This window comes from Cynocephalus volans, chromosome 5 (assembly GCF_027409185.1).
Source record: "Cynocephalus volans isolate mCynVol1 chromosome 5, mCynVol1.pri, whole genome shotgun sequence".
Classification (NCBI taxonomy): domain Eukaryota; kingdom Metazoa; phylum Chordata; class Mammalia; order Dermoptera; family Cynocephalidae; genus Cynocephalus; species Cynocephalus volans.
This window is the reverse complement of record NC_084464.1, coordinates 75,814,569-75,838,649: the sequence shown is the minus strand read 5'-3', so window position 1 is coordinate 75,838,649 and position 24,081 is coordinate 75,814,569. Positions and strand designations below refer to the sequence as shown.

The 24,081-nt window shown below is 36.5% G+C and overlaps 1 protein-coding gene across 1 annotated transcript in view; it reads right to left on the bottom strand.

Annotated features, from left to right (window-relative positions):
* Positions 1 to 24,081, bottom strand: part of COL19A1 (collagen type XIX alpha 1 chain) — a 354,677-nt gene that overhangs the window by 156,206 nt on the left and 174,390 nt on the right. The window contains exon 14 of the mRNA XM_063098322.1: positions 7,061 to 7,114. Coding sequence (XP_062954392.1) covers positions 7,061 to 7,114 — 54 coding nt within the window. The remainder of the gene's footprint in view (positions 1 to 7,060; positions 7,115 to 24,081) is intronic.

Below are 24,081 nucleotides of genomic sequence, written 5' to 3'. Positions count from 1 at the left end.
CATCCCCATGAGACTCTCAGCCTATCAGGGCTTCAGGGACTGGGTGTCTCCAGTTTGAAAGAGTCCCCAGGAGATTATGTGCTTCTTCCATAGCAGAGAGCAGCCTATGGGTTTATTCACATAAATCAATAAGCCATTCAGAGTCAGCACCCTATTTGAAAAATATGAAACATTTCCTCTTTACTAATCCCAATAACAAAGACAGCTTATAAAATGATTTTGTTACAATAGTGTGTGAAGTGTCATTTGACCCTTCATTTAAATGAATGTAAGAACCTCAGCTTATTGTGGTTTATCTGTCTATATAAGTAAATATTACTGAAACAAAACCATTGGTTATAATCTTTTTTTCCCCTTGACTAACTTCCCAGGACATTTTGTTTCTTCTGCTTCAAGTGCCTGTAGAGACCACTAATTAGGGTGACATTTACCACAGTGGACCACAGGCACACTGTTATTAGCTAGCTGAGATATTTAACTTTATCTAAGAGTTGGCTTGTTCTCACAAAGTCTGGGCTACGTCTCGTACTGTACTGTACTGTACTTATTCAACTGATTTTAATTAGACTGAGCTAGACGTTGTTTCCCAACAGCTTGTTCCTTTGATTTACATTTCCCACCAGTAACAGAATGTGAGGCAAAAGGAGAGGATTCTTGTCCTTGCTACACAACTACATCCTTGTGAGCATTTGTTTGACATTAATGTATATTAGCCTCTTTCCCTTCTTCCTTTCTCTCTCCATTGCTTCAGTGACTGTATTGGATCCAGCTTTGAGTCAAGCACCTAAAGTCTGCTCTGAAGCTCTCCAAACAGGAAGGCAAAAATAAATGAGATTTGATCATTTGTATTTGCTGAGTCTCATATTCGGTTTTATAAATTCAAGCAAAGTATTGGGGAAAGCTGTACCGATCTTGCTTGCGGCCTGAACAGGATACACAATTTCCCATCTAGAAATGTCAGATAGGAATAAAGATGTTATCTCTTGCCAACCCTCAAGACAACCCTCACAGAGACATCCTTAGAAAATTTCATAGGAAGTAAACAGAAAAAGATGTCATCTGTATACCAGGAAGTTTATAGCATGTATAATAAACATAAATCACTAGTTGTAGAATCCAAAACCTCTAAGATATTATTTATAGTATGCACATTTACATATTTATATATGGATTCAAGGAAAAAAGATTTTTTCACATATTTTCATTCTACCTAGGGTCAGAGTTAGAACTATTCTTTAAAATAATGAAATTTTGATATATAAAGGTAAGATGACAAACTTATATCTCCCTCACATTTTATGGAAACTAGCCAAATTACTTCCTGAAGCTTAAAATTCATCACTATTCATTCTTTTCTTTATAAGTCTTCTAAAAATTCAGGCCCATGTAAGAATGTTCAACTGCAGATTATTATTAGTAGTTTCTTCCAGGCCCTGAACTCACTTCAGTGTAACTGTGAGGTCTTTCTTATAGTCATTAAGTTAGCACTTCGAATAAACTAAAGTAAGAACTTTTTTTGACTGTACTGTGAGGCAGGTCTGACCTTCTTTACTGGTTTGCTGTGTTCTCTAAAGCTTTCACTGAACACGGACAGGCACATAGGGGCATAATTCCTCTTGAAAAATATACCAAGCCCCATAAAAACAAATCAGCTTAAGGAAATTTTTGCTTAGGTGAGCCTGTAGTATGTGTTGAATTGCCTAGAAGCAGTGATTTTGATGTTATTTTTCTTAATAGGATCGATATAACCCAGTAATTATTAGAATATAATTTATGTTACATGTGCTGTCTTAGGTGAAGCAACAGTTCAGAAACCAACCAACCAAAAGAAACAAACCAAACAAGGTGTTTTCCTACAAAAGTCCTGGTAAATTTATACATGATCAGCACAATGTATTCATCAAACAAATATTGAGGCCTCAGCAACTGCACAATAAGGAGACCAATCTTCATCTCTTCTTCTTTATGGAAAAGGAAATAATATACTCCACATGTGCAAACTTAATTTTATTATCAAACTGAATAAGCACCAGGCCTCATGAAGCTTCCTGGGCATTAGAACTTGGGCATGAACATCCAGATAAAGTAATAATTCAGATAAAAGCTAGAGTGGGTTCAATGAAGCAGTAGTGAAAACAGTAATTTTACCTTAAATAACTTTTGATCAATTATGCATTTTCTTTAATCAAGTCCTAATATTCTGAAGCTGTATACTTGCCTTCCCTTGTACAACATCTTCAGATCACTAGGCTGGGGATGAGAATAATGGCAACAGCCAACCCAACACGGCCTCCTCCTCATTGCAGCACTGTGGGGTAGCTATTATTATAATCTCCACTTTCTAAAGGAAGAAACTGAGGGGCAGATAGACTGAGGGACTTGCCCAGGATCTCACAGTTAAGTGTAAGGCAAGAACTTAAATTCAAGTAGTCTGGCCCCAGAGCCCATGCTACAACCTCCATTCTAACCCCCAAGTTGCTTGAACCATAAGAAGCAAGACTTATGCTGCCTGCCCTCTCCTCCCATGCTTCTGCAGGCTTCTCTCATTGAGAAAATATGACCCAGTTCCTTGGCCATCAAGTGTGAGCTGGTGCAAGGGACACATCCCAACAGGGGTGGAGACTAAGTAGGCTCATGTTCTTGTCCTGTTTAGAATGCAAGGAATCCTGACCTCAGACATAGCTTTAAACCCAGCTTGGAGCAAGCAACTCAAGTGAGAGTGAAATCTGCACAGAAATGTTGGAAGGAGGCATTCAAGGGGATGGATTCCTGCAGGGGGAAAGAAAAAGGACAGGCACAGGCAGAGAGGATAACTAAGAGCAAGATAAAGCAGGATAGAGGGGTAAATTATAGGGAATTTAGAACATAAAATTTCTGTTTAGGATCAAAATTAGGATCCAGCATAAAAGTAAAGAGTGAGGTGTCATTGTAGTCCAAGCACACAGACTTTGTTTGGGGCTGTAACTAGCTGATTCACCAATAAATGTTTTTTTCAGAGACCTAGAGTGATTTCTTTTAAAAAGACCAGAGTAGTTTCATACTAACCATGAGATTCCTCAGACATGTGTTTTATGTGACTATCAGGGAAAAATCCAAGGTTACATTAAAATCATTACTTACTTTATATTTTAGGAGACTCTATTAGGAATATTATGAAATCCTATAAAGAATTTACATCCTAGAGGACATTTTTATAAATGCCAGTCTTTTGAGATGTTTCATGTTAACATCTGTGAACATGCTCAGCTACCTGAAATATTCCACTTTTCACTAAGATACTTCTCTGGGCTTCCATCCAGTATCCAGGTCCTGTCATTATCCCTCCACCAGATTCCCCGTTGGGGTCTCTCCTTCCTCACAATTCTCACAATTCACCCCCTAATTTCTTCACAACCTTTTTTTTCCTACAAGTTTTCTTTCCAATGCCCTCTCCATTATTCAACTAAAACTTCTCTCTCAACTGGCACCAATTGCAGCCAATTCTTTTCTCCAACATCTCTCCACTGACTTTACCTAAATTTTAATCCCACCAAACACTCCACAAATCTTGACACTCTCTTCTGTTGACTTCTCAGCCCTGCAGAGCCCTGTTTCCCCCCACTGGCCCTCGTCTGTCCTCATCATGGGCCAACCAGGCCCCCAGATAGGTGACCCCCCATGCCGATCTCCCTCACTGCCCTCTGATACATTCTCTTCTGTAGCTTAGGGTCAATATTCAAGATCAACTGAATTCTAAAAATTGTTTTCATCCATAATGTATGTGAGATTCGAAAATGTGCTGGTCAAATGTTTTACTTGCAGGGCTTCACAGAGATAATAAAGTAAAAATAGTAATTAATGGCATATAAAAAATTCAAGGAAGAAAATCAGGAGGTTAAGAAAAAAAAAAAAAAAAAAGCCCACAAGTTTCAGAGATATATAGCTACAAAACACTGTGGAGGTTAAGAGCAGATTTTAAGTATAAAAAGCATATTACTTCTACATTTTATTAAATGAACACCTTGTAAACTAAGATTTAGCACCTTAAGAAATAGTGGAAAGAATAAAATCAAGTAAAAAAGTTTCAATCAAGATATCTACTGTGGTACTTGCAAAAAATAATGTTCTTATTTTGCTTATAGAAAACTTTACACAAAGGGTTAAAGAGAAAAAGAAAAGGAATTAATCAGAATTCTCATGTTTTAATAAAAATAATAGTAGTAATATTAACATTTCTGTGATAATGTTTGATATTTTTCAAACTATGTTTACATGTGACACCTCTGTTTGAAACTCACCATAATTGGGAGATATTGTCATATTAAAAGCTACAAACTATTTAATCATTGAGGAAAACCAACAAGTTAATAATTCATCTAAAATAAAGTGTTCTGCTTTCATTAAAGACATTATGCCTAGGGGCAAAGTGCATAAGATTTGCCACATATTTTATATTTTATTGCAATAATCTTAATGACTGTTAATTTCTTCCTGGTCAAACACCTGTAATCAAAATATAAGAGTTTTGTTGACAATGAGTCAATAAAAAAGAATTATGAATTCATAGATTTTTCTACTGCAAATTTCAGTGAAATGGAAAAATTGCTCGTTTTAGCTTTCAAAATGTATGTATGTATGTATGCATATACACACATTATATTATTGGTCTTAGCTTTCAAAATGTGTGTACATGTGTATGTGTGTATGTCTGTGTATATGTGTATATACACAGACATACACACAGAAGTACATTTATATAATACATTTATATATACATATATATATATATATATATATATATATATATATATATATACAAAGGAGCTGGGTGCTACCTAACTCTCAAGCAGAGAAAAAACGGCAGCACTCAAATGGACCTAATGTAAATATATGTAAGAATGCTCATTTCTTACATTAATTGCTTCCTGTTCAAGTGGCTTATAAAGTAGAATGAATCACTGAGTGTATTTAGAAATAGTCACTTGTAAGTGTAGAAAATGTCAATAATATCTGCTCTAGATACTTCCTTCAATAAACAAATTTGTGAAAGAGCAGTAACAATAATGATAAGCTATGCCTAACACTGTCTGTAAAATCCTATTACATTTTTTCATTTCTGACATTATGTTACCCTTGATAAAAGATAAAATAAAAGTAATATGAAATTATCTGGAATATACACATTTATAAATGGAGAAAATATGCATAAGCTAATGGTTGAACTTTACAGTTTGCATAATTTCTTCTATAATTATCATGAAAAATACATAAGTTTAATTTATTCTTTAACCCACTTTCTTCTGAAATGCAAGTTTTGATAGGGTACAATTTCCATTTAAAAAACTTATTTTTAAAAAGCTTCATTTGAATATTTTTCATTTCAGCTAATATCTGATAAGTCTCTCATAATTATCTTACAAACCAAATTAAGAAATGTGGGTGAGGAGGAGATAGAATTCAGATGCATTTGTACATGATTTTATTATCATCAGCAATAGAAAATATGGGAGCCTCTGCTGGTGTTTCATAGGGCTTCCAGGCCTTGTTCTGTTCAAGATTTATTAATTATTTGAATGAATAACACATAAAGCTGCAAGCTCTTTTACTGGAAATCAGGATTCAAATCTTTAAAATACAAAAAACAAAAATAAACAACAACAACAAACAATCAAAACTCCAAACAATAGAATGGTGTTAGGGACTAAAATCCAGAAAATAAAATTCAACAACAAAGATTAATTCCTACTCTGTGGTTCAAAAAGGCAACTTTCAACAACAAGATGGGTGAAGATCTGTCTTGGAAGAAGTTTTCATTACAATAAAAGGGGAGGAGCATTTAATTGATCACATGTCAGTACAAGTCAAACGTGTGATATCAGACAAAGAAGCACTGGCTCAGTCTTAGGCTGTAACAGAAGGACATCGCCTATGGTACAGGGCATACTTGCCACATTTTACTCTGTCCTAAGACCACACATATCCAGTCCCACTCCTGACACCTCTGGAAGGTTAATGAGTTTTCTGAGAAAGACTATCAGCTTGTTGTGGGGTCAGGAATCTATATGGTAAGAGAAAGAGTTCAGAGAATTGGGATTTTTAGTAACCTGGTAAAAGGTAAACCTTTTAAAAATACATCATTAGCCCTCAAATGTTTGAGGAACTCTGATGCATTTGAGGAAACAGACTTATTTGCCAGAAGGCAGAACTGGGAACAGTAAATGAGAATGACTGAAAAATCAGATTTGGGGCTAATACACTGGCACAATAAAAAAGAAGATGGGATCCAGAGTCAGAAGCCCAAGTTTAGGTAAGTCACCTAAACTCTCTGTCCCAGAATCCTCATGTATTAGGTAAAAGAAGTTGACAGTACCTGTTCTATTTAGCACAAAGACTTTTCATGAATAATCATATGAGAAAGCACACATAAAAACGTTCTGAGACTTGAAAATCATTTGAAAATAGTAATAATCAGAGCAATCCACAAGAATGGAGTGCCCAGTGTTTGAGTGAAGCTGACCCAGTTGTCACAACACCGCAGGACTTCCTCTCACTGGGGATAATGAGACTGAACTAGACTAGACTAGACTAGAGAGAGAAGGCTGTTGGCTATACTCCCAATTGCAATTACAGTTTATTCACCTACTGCTTATTTCATCTCGGTTAAAGGCAATAAATAGTAATGAAATGAGTTACAAAGAGTCACTAACATCAATAATTTAATTTGGCTAAAGAATGTCATTAACGTCCACAATCCTGACAGAATCCATGAATGGGCTAGACCTCCACAGAAATACTCATCAGCTTAACTCAAAAACTGGAAGTATGACCAAAGTGCTCTCGATCAAGTTCAGGCTAATTCATTTTACCCAAATAATACCTCTACACTTGTGCTGTCAATCTTTAAATTTTCTGAATCATAAAACCTCTGTCAAAATCTCACATCTCAAATTTCAGCTTATGGTTAGTTGATACTCTCCTAATGCCCATCTGCTTGCTATATTTTGGCTTTATTTTTATTAGTGTCTAGAAATAAGTAACCCCAGATTTAGTAATGCCTGCCAGTTGTTTCAAGTTTACTTACCCTCTGACCCTCTTTTCCAGGTGGACCTTGGGGGCCTTGTATCTCCAGGGAACCCTATGAGGATAAAAGGACACATGTTAATAGACTGTCAAGTACACCTGCCTTGAAAAAATGCTGTGAAAATTAATACATAGTTCATTGATCAAAACAAACTTTTAAAGTGATTTGAGCTCTTCCAAGCTTAGGCTATGTAATGTAGTATTGCCCTTCTTTGTCGGGCTTATCTTTGTAGCTAACTCCAGAAAAGAAAGATAGTTTCAAACCAGGCCTGAGGCAAAATGTTCACTCCCAGTGAAGAATTCCGTATGATTGGAACCACGTTTCACCAAACTACCATGAATGGCAATAATATTTGCAAGCAGAAAAAAATACCTCTTTGCATATTTAAACTCTATAAATAAAACTACATTTTTGGATGAGAGTAGCTCTGTAAGCATCTTCTAAGAAAACACATGATTAGGGCATTGGCTTCAAACATACGTATATTTGTAATATTTAACATTTAGTATCATAGGCATTATTTAATGCTTTCTCATAATATTGTCAGGTGATAGGGAAAATAATTTTTTCTTTCCAGATCATAAAAAATCCCAGGTATTGTTAATCTAAAAGTTAAGTCTCCTGATTCTTAAATGTACTTACTACTATACAGGAATTCCTACTCAACATGAAACTCAAAATGATGTTATTGCTATTTAAAAAAATCCATCAGTAGTTATTGCTGCTGCTTCTTAGTCTTCTTTTCTGCTGTTTCCTCTTTCCTTATTCAACCTTTAAGGGTGGGGGATTTTAGGATCATTTTCTTCTTAGTCTACATTCTCTCACCATGATCACATACACTTGTGGGTTTCAGATCCATACATCCAACTGCCTTCTTGACATAGTCTCTGAGCTATCTCACAGGCATCCAAAATACAGCACATCAAACAGGGAACTCAGGGCCCTGCCTCCAAAATTGGATCCTTTTCCACCATGTCCCAGCTCAGTAAATCCATACAGCACCCTCTCTGTGCTCATGCTAGAAATCTAGAACTTATTCTGCATACTTTCCTCTCTCAAACTGCCTCACGTCCAGTTACCGCATCTGGTTGATTTTACCTACAGAATATATTTGGATCCATGTATTTCTTTCCATTCCTACAGCTCTCATGATCATTCTTGCTCGTCTATAAGAACTTCCTAGTTGACTCTAGATGCTCTTCTCTCTACTGCCCACATCACAGCCAAACTGATCTTAAGAAAACCCAGTTTGACCTTCCCTGATTTTCCACAAGAAGAGAAGAATCCCTTGTTTCAGTCTTCCACTGCCTTGTCTCCTTCTTTTAAAATATGTACCACAAATTCATTTAAATTATTATTTGTGTAATGATTTGTTTCTCTTACGAGGCTCTAAGATATAGTAATAAGACAGAATCTCTTACTCATTGTGGTATGAGCCTGTTAATGGCTGAACAGCAACAATTCACATTGAGGAAGAAATCTATTCTAATAATGTCGGGTCTGTCGCAGGCCGACTGGTACAGCCCTAGCCTCCTTCCTTTTGGTGGGTGAGCAAATGGCCTGGATTCCTCTTTCCCTCCTGTCCCCTTTGGAAGGAGACGGGGGAAGAGAGCTGTGAAGAGAGGTGGGCACACCGCCGGCCCCAACCAGCCCGGTTAAAGGACACTCAGACGCGCAGGGTTCTGTCAAGCAGTTCGGTTTATTATCACACAAGCACTTGCTTTTATAGGCAGATGGGGAGGGGAGGTTTTTTTAACATAATCCAATCAGCTTAAAGGTCAAGGGAAGGCATTGTAATCATGCAGTGTTCACGAGCACAAGCACGGAAGCGCATATTTGGCCAATAAGGGCTAAGGCAAGTTCCCGCAGACACCCCCATCCTACTTCCTCCCAGCGCCGTCTTAGGCTGCCAAGTTAATACGCCCTTGTTGGCCTATAATGGCACCACTTGTAATGTCACTTAAGGTGGCGTTAGTTTTTAAGGCCCGACATAATCAAAGTTTTTAGGTAAAGGTAGTAATTTTCAAAAGGTTTTTCAAATATTTATAATGAACCTATCATTTACTGAATGCCTTAAATGGTTTAGAATAAATGAAAAAATCTAATACAAATTCAAAAAAAAAAAAAAAATGAATCCACCTTCATTCCAGAAGAAACATTCTTTTGTTACTTAATTTTAAAATAATTAGGATTCATTTTTATAATATGATATTTTCTTAAAAAATCATGGCTATCTCTAAACTAAAACTCCAGATGTGTTGTGATAGATAACCCATAATTACTTATTATGCATATATTCATTTAAAAATTTTTTCATAGATATAAAATTTTGATGTCATACATGCATAATTTCACCATCTAATTTTTTTTTGAATAGAAGAATGTGATACACATATTTTAATTTTCATTTAGACAGATTTTACTTGATTAAAGTTCTCAGAATTTGGTATAAATTATTGTAGCTAATTTTAAAACTGCAAAAAATTCTGCATATGTCACCAATTCTAAGTGTACCCCCAAGTTTTTCCAACTCATTTTCCACAACAGACAAACAAAATAATGTATTTATCACTTTCATTTCTTTATCTACTTGTGGAACAATTTAATGTTACAGGGGCACATGGAGCCTATTTTTTAATGATTTAGGCAGGAATAAAAGCCAGAGAATGAAAAAATAATCAGTTTTGTTTGTAGTTAAAAAATAAAAACACCTGCCAAATGATATATAACCAAGGAAAGCTGGCTAATTAGGAAAAGTTTAGGATGGTAAATTCCTAATGTTTATTAAAAAAAACAAATGTTGAAATCCAAATACATGTATTAATTGCAATATAATTACAGAGAGATGTATCATTTTTCATAAGACCGATACAATCCTGGCTGTAGATTAAACTCTTCTCTTTTACCCTTAGGAAAACTATTATAACTTCATCAATAGTCAAATTAATATAAAACATTTTTTGATAGTCATCCAAATGCTGATAGCTCTTTAGTGTTTTTAAACATGAGTTACTAAAATATACACTCATCAAATGTTCATCAAGGGAGTACAGTTAATTCTGAGACCAATATAATAAAAAATCCACTCTCTTTACTAGTTGGAGAAATTATAAAGCAAAAGTCTACATAATACAAAAATAATATATTTGATTTGGTAAGTATTTAAATAATTCAAAAAAATATTTACAAGAACTTTTTGTGTTCTAGGTCCAAGTAATAAGATGTGGTACCAACTCATATATATAAACCCACTAACATGCCTCCTAGATGTTCATGACTCTGAATCCCCGCATCACTTTTGCTAAGTCTAGGACCCTGCTAGGAATTTGATGAAAAATTGAGACATTCTTTTTAATCCTTAGTGGTTCATTCATTATTTGAATTATCTATGACCAATTTGTAATCCTAGTCATGTTGCTTTAACATTCAGAATATTTTTGATCTGTCTTTATTGAACACTAGTTGACATTTAAAAAAATAATTTTAATACTGTCATTAGTAAAACACAGGTCAATTAACTATAGAAAAGCGATGTTTTTTTTCCAAGCTAAGAAATTAAAATTTTGGGATGACTCATTTTACATTGTTTACAATTATCCAGGTCACTACTCCTCCCATTTAGTAAAGTCAAGCAATGAAAATTACAAATATACCTAAATTAAACTTGGTTAGAGCTCAGCATTTGTCCTAGAACTCTTTCCATAATTCTTTCTTACTCCAGCTTTGTAAAAGTCATTATGGGTGTACTTTACTTATCCTCTTAGTTCTAGGGGATAGAGGCTCATTTTTTTTCCCCCCTGTCCTCTACCACTCTTGTGGAAGAGACTCAATAAACACTTGGTATATTGTATCATAAAGAAGAAAACACTGGGGTGGAACAATGCTTGGGGTGGAACAATGCTGGGTGTTGGTGTTGGGGAACAAGTTTCTGCTGTACATATAGTCATTTTTATTTTCAAAACTTGGACTTAAGTACCACACTGGGGAACTTTCAATCTTGTCTGTCTTCCATAGTCTGAAGTGACCATTTCATTCTCTGATTCTAGGAGTAAAACTGCCTCATAGTTCATTTAGGAATTAATCATTTACCACCTGTTACATCATTTCTATTATGAAACTTATTTACCACTACCTGACATGTTACAGATTTATATAGTTATTCTAGTTAGAGAATCATACCCTTAAGTATCTTTCTACACATGGCATATGCATAATCTGTGCATTTTTCTTTTTTGATTTAATTTGGTAAAGAATAGTACCTATCCAGTTTTTCTACTTTTTCCATCTACTTAGTCTGCTAAATTGAGATATTTCTAAAATTTTACGAAATATAAATTTATCAATTTTCTGAAAGAAGCCCTTGAGAATGTATTTAGGATTTTCACCATGTAAACATAAACATATGTCTATACAGACATTCATTTTTTTAAGTGGAATTCTGGACATTAAAAATTTTGACAGAAAATGGAATTCATAAAGCTGTTGCTGTTACCTTTTTTGGCTAGGATAAAAATATGCAAAAAGTAGTCCAAGCCAGCTAAACAATTTTAAATTCCAGTGGATAGCTATTATAATGTGTTATATTTCACATAGCTGTCTCTGGACAATCTGCTGATTATTTAAGACAAGCTAGAGCTTATCATTATGGAAGCCCATGTAAATATTTAACTGAGAAATTACTTAGAATTAACTGGTTTAGAACAGAATTTTGAAGTGTTTAACAAATACAGCAGATGTTTAGTACAGTTAATAGGGAAGATAAATTGCATTTGAATACATTTTCATTTGTGAAAAAAGGCAAGATATATGCATATCTTCTCAGTCAAGGAAAGGAAGTAAAGTAAAAAAGGAAAGTTTCATTTTAAAGTAATATTTGCACTCTCTTGCCAGGAATGTTGCAGTACGTATGATACCTAACACCCTCTTCAACAAAAATATTATGCAAGTAAGTGTATTTTAAGGATTATGATTATTGCTTTAGAATATGCTTCATATATTTGAAACACAAGATTAAGCAGAGTCTACATAAATTATTAAAATACTACTAGGGAGTTTTCTGAATTTCAAATTGAATGTACAAAATAAAAATGGAAAACAATTTATCTGTCTTTATAAAAAATCTCATGCCTTTAATATGAAAACAATGCCAATAAATTTTATAAGTTGGAGACAGCAGAATGAAACTTTGTTTTATTTTATTTTATTTTATTTATTTTTATTTATTTATTTTTTAAATTTTATTTTGTCGATATACATTGTAGCTGATTATTGCTCCCCATCACCAATACCTCCCTCCCTTCTCCCTCCCCCCCTCCCCCACAACAATGTCCTTTCTGTTTGCTTGTTGTATCAACTTCAAATAATTGTGGTTGTTATATCTTCTTCCACCCCCCCCCCGCGGTTTGTGTGTGTGTGTGTGTGTGTGTGTGTGTGAATTTATATATTAATGTTTAGCTCCCTCCAATAAGTGAGAACATGTGGTATTTCTCTTTCTGTGCCTGACTTGTTTCACTTAATATAATTCTCTCAAGGTCCATCCATGTTGTTGCAAATAGCAGTATTTCATTCGTTTTTATAGCTGAGTAGTATTCCATTGTGTAGATGTACCACATTTTCCGTATCCACTCATCTGATGATGGACATTTGGGCTGGTTCCAACTCTTGGCTATTGTAAAGAGTGCTGCGATGAACATTGGGGAAAAGGTATACCTTCGACTTGATGATTTCCATTCCTCTGGGTATATTCCCAACAGTGGGATAGCTGGGTCATATGGTAGATCTATCTGCAATTGTTTGAGGAACCTCCATACCATTTTCCATAGAGGCCGCACCATTTTGCAGTCCCACCAACAATGTATGAGAGTTCCTTTTTCTCCGCAGCCTCGCCAGCATTTATCGTTCAGAGTCTTTTGGATTTTAGCCATCCTAAATGGGGTTAGGTGGTATCTCAATGTGGTTTTGATTTGCATTTCCCGGATGCTGAGCGATGTTGAGCATTTTTTCATATGTCTGTTGGCCATTTGTATATCTTCCTTAGAGAAATGCCTATTTAGCTCTTTTGCCCATTTTTTAATTGGGTTGCTTGTTTTCTTCTCGTAAAGTTGTTTGAGTTCCTTATATATTCTGGATATTAATCCTTTGTCAGATGTATATTTTGCAAATATTTTCTCCCACTCTGTTGGTTGTCTTTTAACTCTGTTAATTGTTTCTTTTGCTGTGCAGAAGCTTTTTAGTTTGATATAATCCCATTTGTTTATTTTTCCTTTGGTTGCCCGTGCTTTTGGGGTCGTATTCATGAAGTCTGTGCCCAGTCCTATTTCCTGAAGTGTTTCTCCTATGTTTTCTTTAAGAAGTTTTATTGTTTCAGGGTGTATATTTAAATCCTTAATCCATTTGGAGTTGATTTTAGTATACTATATATCGAACAGCCTAAAACCTCTACAAAAAAACTCCTGGAATTGATAAATGACTTCAGCACAGTAGCAGGATACAAAATCAACACACAAAAATCAGTAGCATTTCTTTTCTCTAATAGTGAACATGCAGAACGACAAATCAAGAAAGCCTGCCCATTTACAATAGCCACCAAAAAAATAAAATACTTAGGAATTGAGTTAACCAAGGAGGTGAATAATCTCTATAATGAGAACTACAAACCACTGCTGAGAGAAATTAGAGAGGATACAAGAAGATGGAAAGATATCCCATGGTCTTGGATTGGAAGAATCAACATAGTGAAAATGTCCATACTACCCAAAGTGATATACAAATTCAATACAATCCCCATCAAAATTCCAAAGACATTTTTCTCAGAAATGGAAAAAACTGTCCAGACATTTATATGGAACAATAAAAGACCACGCATAGCCAAAGCAATGCTGAGCAAAAAAAAATAAAGCTGGAGACTACCTGACTTTAAGCTATACTACAAAGCCAAAACAGTATGGTACTGGCATAAAAACAGACACACTGACCAATGGAATAGAATAGAGAATCCAGAAATCAACCCACACACTTACTGCCATCTGATCTTTGACAAAGGCACCAAGCCTATTCACTGGGGAAGGGACTGCCTCTTCAGCAAATGATGCTGGGATAACTGGATATCCATATGCAGGAGAATGAAACTAGATCCATACCTCTCACTGTATGAGACATTCATTTAGATAATGAGTTATGATCATTCTATGTGATTAAATGGTTATCTTTTAATAATAATCTTTTCCCACAGTTTTTGAACTCAGAAAACACAACTCTATTATAGATTCTGAAATAGCTTGTTGTCAGTCACTATGGATTCAGCAAATAAAAGTAGAAATATAAATTAAATAGTACAACATACAGTCCATCAATCTGGAATGATGTGGGCCATCTATACTTCCCACATATTTTCCTTTAACAATGATTTTGCTCTTATTATGAGGCTTTGCATTTTGTAAATTGTGTATATCCTCAGTTCATTACCCCTCTGCATATTATCTAGCACTGTGCCTTATGTTTAGTAGCTGTTGAATAGATGAATGACTACTAAGATTCTGATTCTTTATACTTCTCTTGGTACTTCTATAGTAGTGAGAATATTAATGGCTATAGCTACAGAAAATCCAATTTAGGTAATTATATTCTTCATCCACAAATCCGATTTGATACAAAAATAATCCAAGTCATTTTTACATCTTATGTGGTAATATTGCAACATAGATGCTATACTTCCATTTGGAAAAGTTTGCTCTTCATTAAAAGAAGAAATATAACCTGTGTCCTTTAACTTATCTCATATCAATGATGATGAAGTACCTACTTTTTGAAAAAAACGACATGAACTGAAGAGTTTAAAGTATCTATATGTACCATTAGTTAATTATAAATAGAACCAATCAAGTTATTTAAAATGTAGTTTCATATTTGGTAATTATTCTAGGTTCACTTTCATTTATTTATCACAAGCACTTTTGTATTTTGGTAATTTTATATTTGTAATTATTCTTGACTATAAAAAACTTTGTGTAGATCTGTTTTATTTTGGCCCTAACCTAATAAATGAAATGGTTTGATTTCAGTTAGCTTAAGACTCTGTTGACAAGTAAAAAATTGGTAGGCCATGGTCTGTCAAATTCATTTATATCATGTCTTAATGATTTATGCAAGGGAGCATATGATTGATTCAGTTTTAATGATTAGTCTGATCATTATAAAAGTCTGTATTTTTGGACTGGCTTTGCCACAGGCCAGCAACCACATGGAAACATGGTTTTACTGCAAACAAAGAACAATCTATACATATGTTGTTTTTAAATGTCTTCCAATGCCTTCTGAAGAATGGGCCACATTTCTTTTCTCTTTTTAACTTCTTTCTACTGGTCTCCCTCCTTTCTGCCTGAGACATCCATTTTCCTTGGGAGGATTAAGGTTCTTGATAGCATAAGTGTAAAGACAATAGAAGAGACAGCGTTCAACTTTTGGTATCCAAGAAAGACTTGTGGAGTACACACAAGGCAGTAGTCTGGAAACTAGGCTCTATTAAAAGAAGAGGGTTTTTAAATAGCAAGTGCTTTATTACTACATATCAAGAAATGCTCTCAGAGATCATACACTCTAACTATGAATCACAAGGCACAGAGAAATGAGGAGATGTAAGGGTAGTGCTACACAACCAGAAAAGGAATGTAGAAAATGTCCTTTCCTTCTGCTCCCCTGCATAAAGAGTTCCAGGAAAACGGTGAATAAGTCAGACACCAGTATTCTTTCTTTCCCTTTTATTGGGAAACCAAGAGGAATGAGAATCCATGAGGCATTAGATTTAGCAACAACACTTATGCTAGAAGACACTGGAACAAAATCCTTATAATTCTGAGGGAAAAAGTTTTCAACCTAGAATTCTGTACCAAGACAGACTATCAATCAAGTGTGAGAATAGAAGATAAAATTTTTAGATGTAAAAATCTCAGAAAATTTACTTCCCTTTTACATTTTTTTTTCATAATTTGCTTGAAGATGTGTTCAAGCAAGATGTGTTTAAATAAAAACAATATTATATCTCTATTAACAATTCACCTGTAGCTGGGCATTTAGGTTGTTACTATTCTTTTACTATTACAGCCAATGATGAAATGAGCAGACTTGCACATGCATAATTTCAAAAACGTGTGAAACTATTTTTTACTATATTTTCCAGTTCAAAGCAAGTTCAAAATTTTGATAGAGAATGACAAATGCCCTCTGTAGAGACTGTATCCAGACATACTTCCCCAAGAATGTATCAATGTGTTTCTCCTCAGTTTTGCTGACATTGTATATTATGAAACTTTTTGACTATTTTCCAATCTTGACGTGAAACTCATATCTTAGAAATGTTTTAGTTTACATTTTTCATATTATGAATGAACTTGGGTATCTTTCATATATTTAAGAGCCATCTTATTTTTTCTTTTCAATAAACTCTGTTCACATCCTTGCCAAACTTTTAAAAAACTGGGTGGTTGGCCCTTTTTATAAATTTGTAGTAGTGTCTCTATATATTATGAAATATAGAACTTTGTAACAATATGAGTTGTAAATCTTTTTTTCCCAGTTGGTCATTTGATTTTATGATTTTTATTACCATTCAGAAGTTGTTTCTTCATGAGATCAAATGCACTGTTTATTTTTATTTATGCCTATGGGCTTTTTAATATTTAAAAAGTTATTTTTTATTAATTATTTAAAAAATTCCTATATTTTCTATGCCTTTACGTTTTCACCTTTAGCGTCGTGATCCATCAATATTTTTATTGGCATAGAACTCATGTAGGGATACAACTTTGTGTTTTCCCAAATGCTTTGTAGTTGTCCCCAATCCATATATTGAAATGGTATTTTTTATTATGAGCCTTTCACAGTATTGTCTGAGTTTCTAAACTTGTAAGTGTATTGATTTGAAAGTACTAGCATTTTACTTAAACAGCTAAGTTTAAGCAAATAAACAAATTCTCAAAGTTCATTTATTGCATGCAGAGATTCAAATGTAATACTTGAAGTAGGAAGCAATTTTTATAACTGGCAACTTATCCTAAAGCATACAAGAGATAAGTTGCCTTTACTGTTAACAGAGGCTATTCTCAAATTGCAATAATTTGCCTAACACAGAATGGCTATTATCATGTGAAATATTTTTTATCATCTATTTGTCATTAGTCTCAATTTGTACTTATTGGTGACAGAACCAAGGAGATGAACTTTAAAGATTGAACAGCCTTGTTAATTCTGCAGAACATTTGAAAAAATGCCAGAGTGGCAGCTTACATATTAAGTAGGTAGTTCTTAGTTCACAAAATTAGTGAAAGCTCCCTATAAATTAAGAATTAACTACATGGATTACACGACAAAAAAGAAAATTACAGCTCTACATCCTTGATGAATGTAGATGCAAAAGTCCTCAACAAAGTGCTAGCAAATCAAATTCAACATCACATTAGGTTTCAAGATGGCGGCGGCTGCGGCGGCTGGCGCGGAGTAGCTGAGGTGGAAAAGGTGGCCACTGGGCCTCAGGCAGCCGGGAAACTTGTGGACCTTCCTCTGGCCATCTCTTAAGGGAGGACTGCTGCTGCTGGCCGGTCGTGGGGGCTCAACGCCACTTTGCCCCCGGCAGGAGAGGCTGCCTCATATACAGGCAACAGCTTTGAAGTGTGGAGCAGGAAAAGAACTGATTTTTAGCTGCAAAAGCGAGTCTTGAAACAGGGAACACGGCGCCAGGACTGCTGTGGATGCAGCCAGGATCCCGGAGGCTGGGGCCGCACTGAAGGCGGCCAGCTGCCCTATTCAGGATTCGAGGTTTCAGGCCGGCATTAAAGAAGATTCCTGGGAGCGCCCGAGCGGCGCCGCGACTGAACAGCCCGAGGCGGCAGCGCCAAGAACACGGAAGGCAACAAATCAGAGACAGAGCGAGCGCCCGACCTGGCACAGCACTGTGAGTGATCCCTGGCACAGCTCTGTTCGGGGGGTGGATGCCCACGCGGCTCCTGCCTGCACCACCAGGCCACTCACTGCCCCGGTGCTGCCTCCATTTTCCCAGGTGCGGGCAGCTCCGCCCTGCTCGGCCATCACTGAGCCCATTTGCTTGGCCTGGCACGGGGCTTTCCGGACCCTGCGGGCCGGCCTCCTCTCCCACTCCCTCCGCGGTTCTCTGGCGGGGCTGGGGGTGTGGGGCGTCCCGACCAGTGTTGGGAGGGCTAGGAAGTATGGGCGGGTCGACTGTCACTCCACCACACCCTGGACTCCGGCCCTGGTAAACTTCCTGTTACTGGGAGGCAGATAACATCTCTGCGACCACCAGTTTGGAAAAAAGCCTAACGAATTTCTGGTTGGGAATAGTGTGGTAGGAGAGTTCCCAGGTCCGCTTGAACCTGCCGGAGAGCAGGCTGCAGGCGGGCACTAGACTCGGTTTATACCGGGGGGATACAAAGGTGAACAAGACCCGAGAAAGATCTACACAGTGCTACAAAGGCACCCAGAGAGACCGGTCGTCTGTGCCTAGCAGAAACCTGGTAGACTTCCTGGGCGAGGCGGTGCTGAGCAGGGTCTTGAAGGCCCAGCTGATAGACGAGGGGTGCAGAAGACACGCCCCAGCCCAGCACAGTGTGCACAGAGGGGGGAGACGTGCGGCCAGGGAGGCGGAGACTCGACAGAAACCACACACCCGGTGGGGTCGCCACTGCACGATCTAACAGCCTGGGCCAGAGCACACGGAACGGGGAGAAGTCCTGTACAGGAAGTGAAAGCTCAACAGAGATCACACACCCTGTGGTACGTGACCCACCAGCCCAGCAGAGTACAAGCTGACCAGAAAGGTGGATCCCCGCGGAAGCCCAAGACCCGAGGCAACCACACACACAAGACACTAGAGGCCAACTGAGCAGTCACGGCGGGAGCCATACCAAATTGGCAACCACAGCAACATCCTAGTTAGTCATTAGTCTCAAACTGGTGGACTGTGAAACCCCCTGCCACAAGGAATAAACACCAAAAAAAAGACACCAGAAATACAAAAAATCAAGAAAGTACACCACCAAAAGTTAATAAATCTCATACTCTAGATCCTATAGAACAAGAAGCCCTTGAAATAACTGACAAGGAATTTCGAGTGATAATTCTAAGGAAACTGAATGAGATACAAGAAAACTCAGCTAGACATCATGATGAAATGAGGAAAAGTATACAGGATCTGAAAGAGGAAATATACAAGGAAATCAATGTCCTGAAAAAAAATGTAGCAGAACTTGCTGAACTGAAGAAGTTATTCAGCGAAATAAAAAACACAACGGAGAGTTTAACCAGCAGGCTTGTCGAAGTTGAAGAGAGAACCTCTGAACTTGAAGATGGGCTGTTTGAAATAACACAAGCAGACAAAAAGAAAGAAAAAAGAATCAAGGACATGGAAGAAAATCTGAGAGAGATATCAGACAACCTCAAGCGCTCAAATATCCGAGTCATGGGTATTCCAGAAGGGGAGGAAAATGGAGATTCCATTGAAAACATATTCAACAAAATAGTGGCAGAAAACTTCCCAGGTATAGGAAAAATCACAAATCTTCAGATCCAGGAAGCTCAACGATCTCCAAACGTATTCAACCGAAAAAGGCCTTCTCCAAGACATGTCATAGTCAAATTGGCAAAACTCAGAGACAAAGAGAGAATCTTAAAAGCTGCAAGAGAGAAGCGTCAAATCACCTATAAGGGAGCCCCAATCAGGTTAACATCAGACTTCTCATCACAAACCCTAAAAGCTAGAAAGGAATGGGATGATATTTTCAAAATACTAAAAGACAAAGATTGCCAGCCAAGAATACTCTACCCTGCAAGGCTATCCTTCCGAAATGAGGGGCAAATAGTATATTTCTCAGACAAACAAAAACTGCGGGAGTTCACTACCACAAGACCACCCTTACAAGAAATCCTCAAGGGAGTACTGGGTTTGGTTCCTGAAAAATAACTACCACTGCCATAAAAACCTAAGAAAAATCTAAACCCGCTAGTACAATAAAAATGGCATTCATGAAGAGAAAACAAGCTAACAAAAACACTATCTACAACCTAAGGAACCAACAAACAAAGAAACCAAACAGTAAATCAGAAAGCAAGGAACAAAAGACACCTAAGACAACCAAACAACCAATAAAATGCTAGGAATAAATCAACACCTTTCAATAACAACTCTTAATGTTAAAGGCTTAAATTCCCCAATTAAAAGACACAGACTGGCTGACTGGATCAAAAAGCAGGACCCAACTATATGCTGCCTACAAGAGACCCACCTCACCCATAAAGATTCACACAGACTAAGAGTGAAAGGATGGAAAAAGATTTACCATGCAAACAGAAAAGAAAAACGAGCTGGAGTGGCTATTCTCATATCTGACAAAATAGACTTTAAACTAAAAACCATAAAAAGAGACAATGAGGGACACTACTTAATGATAAAAGGACTGATCCATCAAGAAGACATAACAATCATAAATATGTACGCACCCAATGTTGGAGCAGCCAGATTTATAAAACAAACTCTATTAGACCTAAAGAAGGAAATAGACACTAATACCATAATAGCAGGGGACCTGAACACTCCACTGTCAATATTAGACAGATCATCTAGGCAAAGAATCAGTAGAGAAACACAAGATCTAAACAAGACTCTAGACCAATTGGAATTGGCAGATATCTACAGAACATTCCACCCAACAACCTCAGAATATTCATTCTTCTCATCAGCACATGGATCATTCTCCAGGATAGATCACATATTAGGTCACAAATCAAGTCTCAATAAATTCAAAAAAATTGGAATTATCCCATATATCTTCTCAGACCACAATGGATTAAAACTAGAAATTAATAACAAACGAAACTCTGGAAACTATACAAACACATGGAAATTAAACAGCATTCTACTTAATGACATATGGGTCCAAGAAGAATTCAAGCAGGAAATCAAAAAGTTTATTGAAACTAATGAAAACAATGATACATCATACCAAAACCTGTGGGATACTGCAAAAGCAGTATTGAGGGGAAAATTTATTGCATTAAATGCTCACTTCAGAAGAATGGAAAGATGGCAAGTGAACAACCTAACACTTCACCTTAAAGAACTAGAAAAACAAGAGCAATCCAATCCTAAAGTTAGCAGACGGAAAGAAATCATTAAGATCAGAGCAGAACTGAATGAAATTGAAAACCAAAAAACAATTCAAAAGATCAACGAATCAAAAAGTTGGTTTTTTGAAAAGATAAATAAAATTGACAAACCATTAGCATGGCTAACAAAAAAAAGAAGAGAGAAGACTCAAATAACCAAAATTAGAAATGAAAAAGGCGATATTACAACTGATTCATCTGAAATACAAGGAATCATTCGAGACTACTATAAACAACTATACGCCAACAAATTTGAAAATCTGGAGGAAATGGATAAATTTCTGGACACACACAAGCTCCCAAAACTGAACCGTGAAGACGTAGAAAATTTGAACAGACCAATAACAATAAAGGAGATTGAAGCTGTTATCAGAAGGCTCCCAACAAAGAAAAGCCCAGGACCAGATGGATTCACAGCAGAATTTTACCAAACATTCAAAGAGGAATTGACACCGATTCTTTACAAACTATTCCAAAAGATTGAAACGGACGCAAATCTCCCAAACTCATTCTATGAAGCAAACATCATCCTGATACCAAAACCAGGTAAAGATATAACCAAAAAAGAAAACTACAGGCCGATATCCTTGATGAATATAGATGTAAAAGTCCTCACTAAAATACTAGCAAACAGAATACAGCAACACATACGAAAAATTATTCATCACGATCAAGTGGGATTCATCCCAGGGATGCAAGGTTGGTTCAACATACGCAAATCAATAAATGTGATACACCATATTAATAAACTCAAACACAAGGACCATATGATCATCTCTATAGATGCTGAAAAAGCATTTGATAAATTTCAGCACTCATTCATGACAAAGACCCTCTATAAGTTAGGTATAGAGGGAAAGTATCTCAACAGAATTAAAGCCATATATGCCAAACCCACTGCCAATATCATCCTGAATGGGGAAAAGCTGAAAGCTTTTCCTTTAAGAACAGGCACTAGACAAGGATGCCCACTCTCACCACTCCTATTCAACATAGTGTTGGAAGTACTAGCCAGAGCAATCAGAGAAGAGAAGGAAATAAAGGGCATCCAGATTGGAAAAGATGAAGTCAAACTGTCCCTGTTTGCAGATGACATGATCCTATATATCGAACAGCCTAAAACCTCTACAAAAAAACTGTTGGAATTGATAAATGATTTCAGCACAGTAGCAGGATACAAAATCAACACACAAAAATCAGTAGCATTTCTTTTCTCCAATAGTGAACATGCAGAACGACAAATCAAGAAAGCCTGCCCATTTAAAATAGCCACCAAAAAAATAAAATACTTAGGAATTGAGTTAACCAAGGAGGTGAAAAATCTCTATAATGAGAACTACAAACCACTGCTGAGAGAAATTAGAGAGGATACAAGAAGATGGAAAGATATTCCATGCTCTTGGATTGGAAGAATCAACATAGTGAAAATGTCCATACTACCCAAAGTGATATACAAATTCAATACAATCCCCATCAAAATTCCAAAGACATTTTTCTCAGAAATGGAAAAAACTATTCAGACATTTATATGGAACAATAAAAGACCACGAATAGCCAAAGCAATGCTGAGCAAAAAAAATAAAGCTGGAGGCATAACACTACCTGACTTTAAGCTATACTACAAAGCTATAATAACCAAAACAGTATGGTACTGGCATAAAAACAGACACACTGACCAATGGAATAGAATAGAGAATCCAGAAATCAACCCACACACTTACTGCCATCTGATCTTTGACAAAGGCACCAAGCCTATTCACTGGGGAAGGGACTGCCTCTTCAGCAAGTGGTGTTGGGATAACTGGATATCGATATGCAGGAGAATGAAACTAGATCCATACCTCTCACCGTATACTAAAATCAACTCAAAATGGATTAAGGATTTAAATATACACCCTGAGACAATAAAGCTTCTTAAAGAAAACATAGGGGAAACACTTCAGGAAATAGGACTGGGCACAGACTTCATGAATACGACCCCAAAAGCACGGGCAACCAAAGGAAAAATAAACAAATGGGATTATATCAAACTCAAAAGCTTCTGCACAGCAAAAGAAACAATTAAAAGAGTTAAAAGACAACCAACAGAGTGGGAGAAAATATTTGCAAAATATACATCTGACAAAGGATTAATATCCAGAATATATAAGGAACTCAAACAACTTTACAAGAAGAAAACAAGCAACCCAATTAAAAAATGGGCAAAAGAGCTAAGTAGGCATTTCTCTAAGGAAGATATCCAAATGGCCAACAGACATATGAAAAAATGCTCAACATCACTCAGCATTCGGGAAATGCAAATCAAAACCACATTGAGATACCATCTAACCCCAGTTAGGATGGCTAAAATCCAAAAGACTATGAACGATAAATGCTGGCGAGGCTGCGGAGAAAAAGGAACTCTCATACATTGTTGGTGGGACTGCAAAATGGTGCAGCCTCTATGGAAAATGGTATGGAGGTTCCTTAAACAATTGCAAATAGATCTACCATACGACCCAGCCATCCCACTGTTGGGAATATACCCAGAGGAATGGAAATCATCAAGTCGAAGGTATACCTGTTCCCCAATGTTCATCGCAGCACTCTTTACAATAGCCAAGAGTTGGAACCAGCCCAAATGCCCATCATCAGATGAGTGGATACGGAAAATGTGGTACATCTACACAATGGAATACTACTCAGCTATAAAAACGAATGAAATACTGCCATTTGCAACAACATGGATGGACCTTGAGAGAATTATATTAAGTGAAACAAGTCAGGCACAGAAAGAGAAATACCACATGTTCTCCCTTATTGGAGGGAGCTAAACATTAATATATAAATTCACACACACACATAAACACACA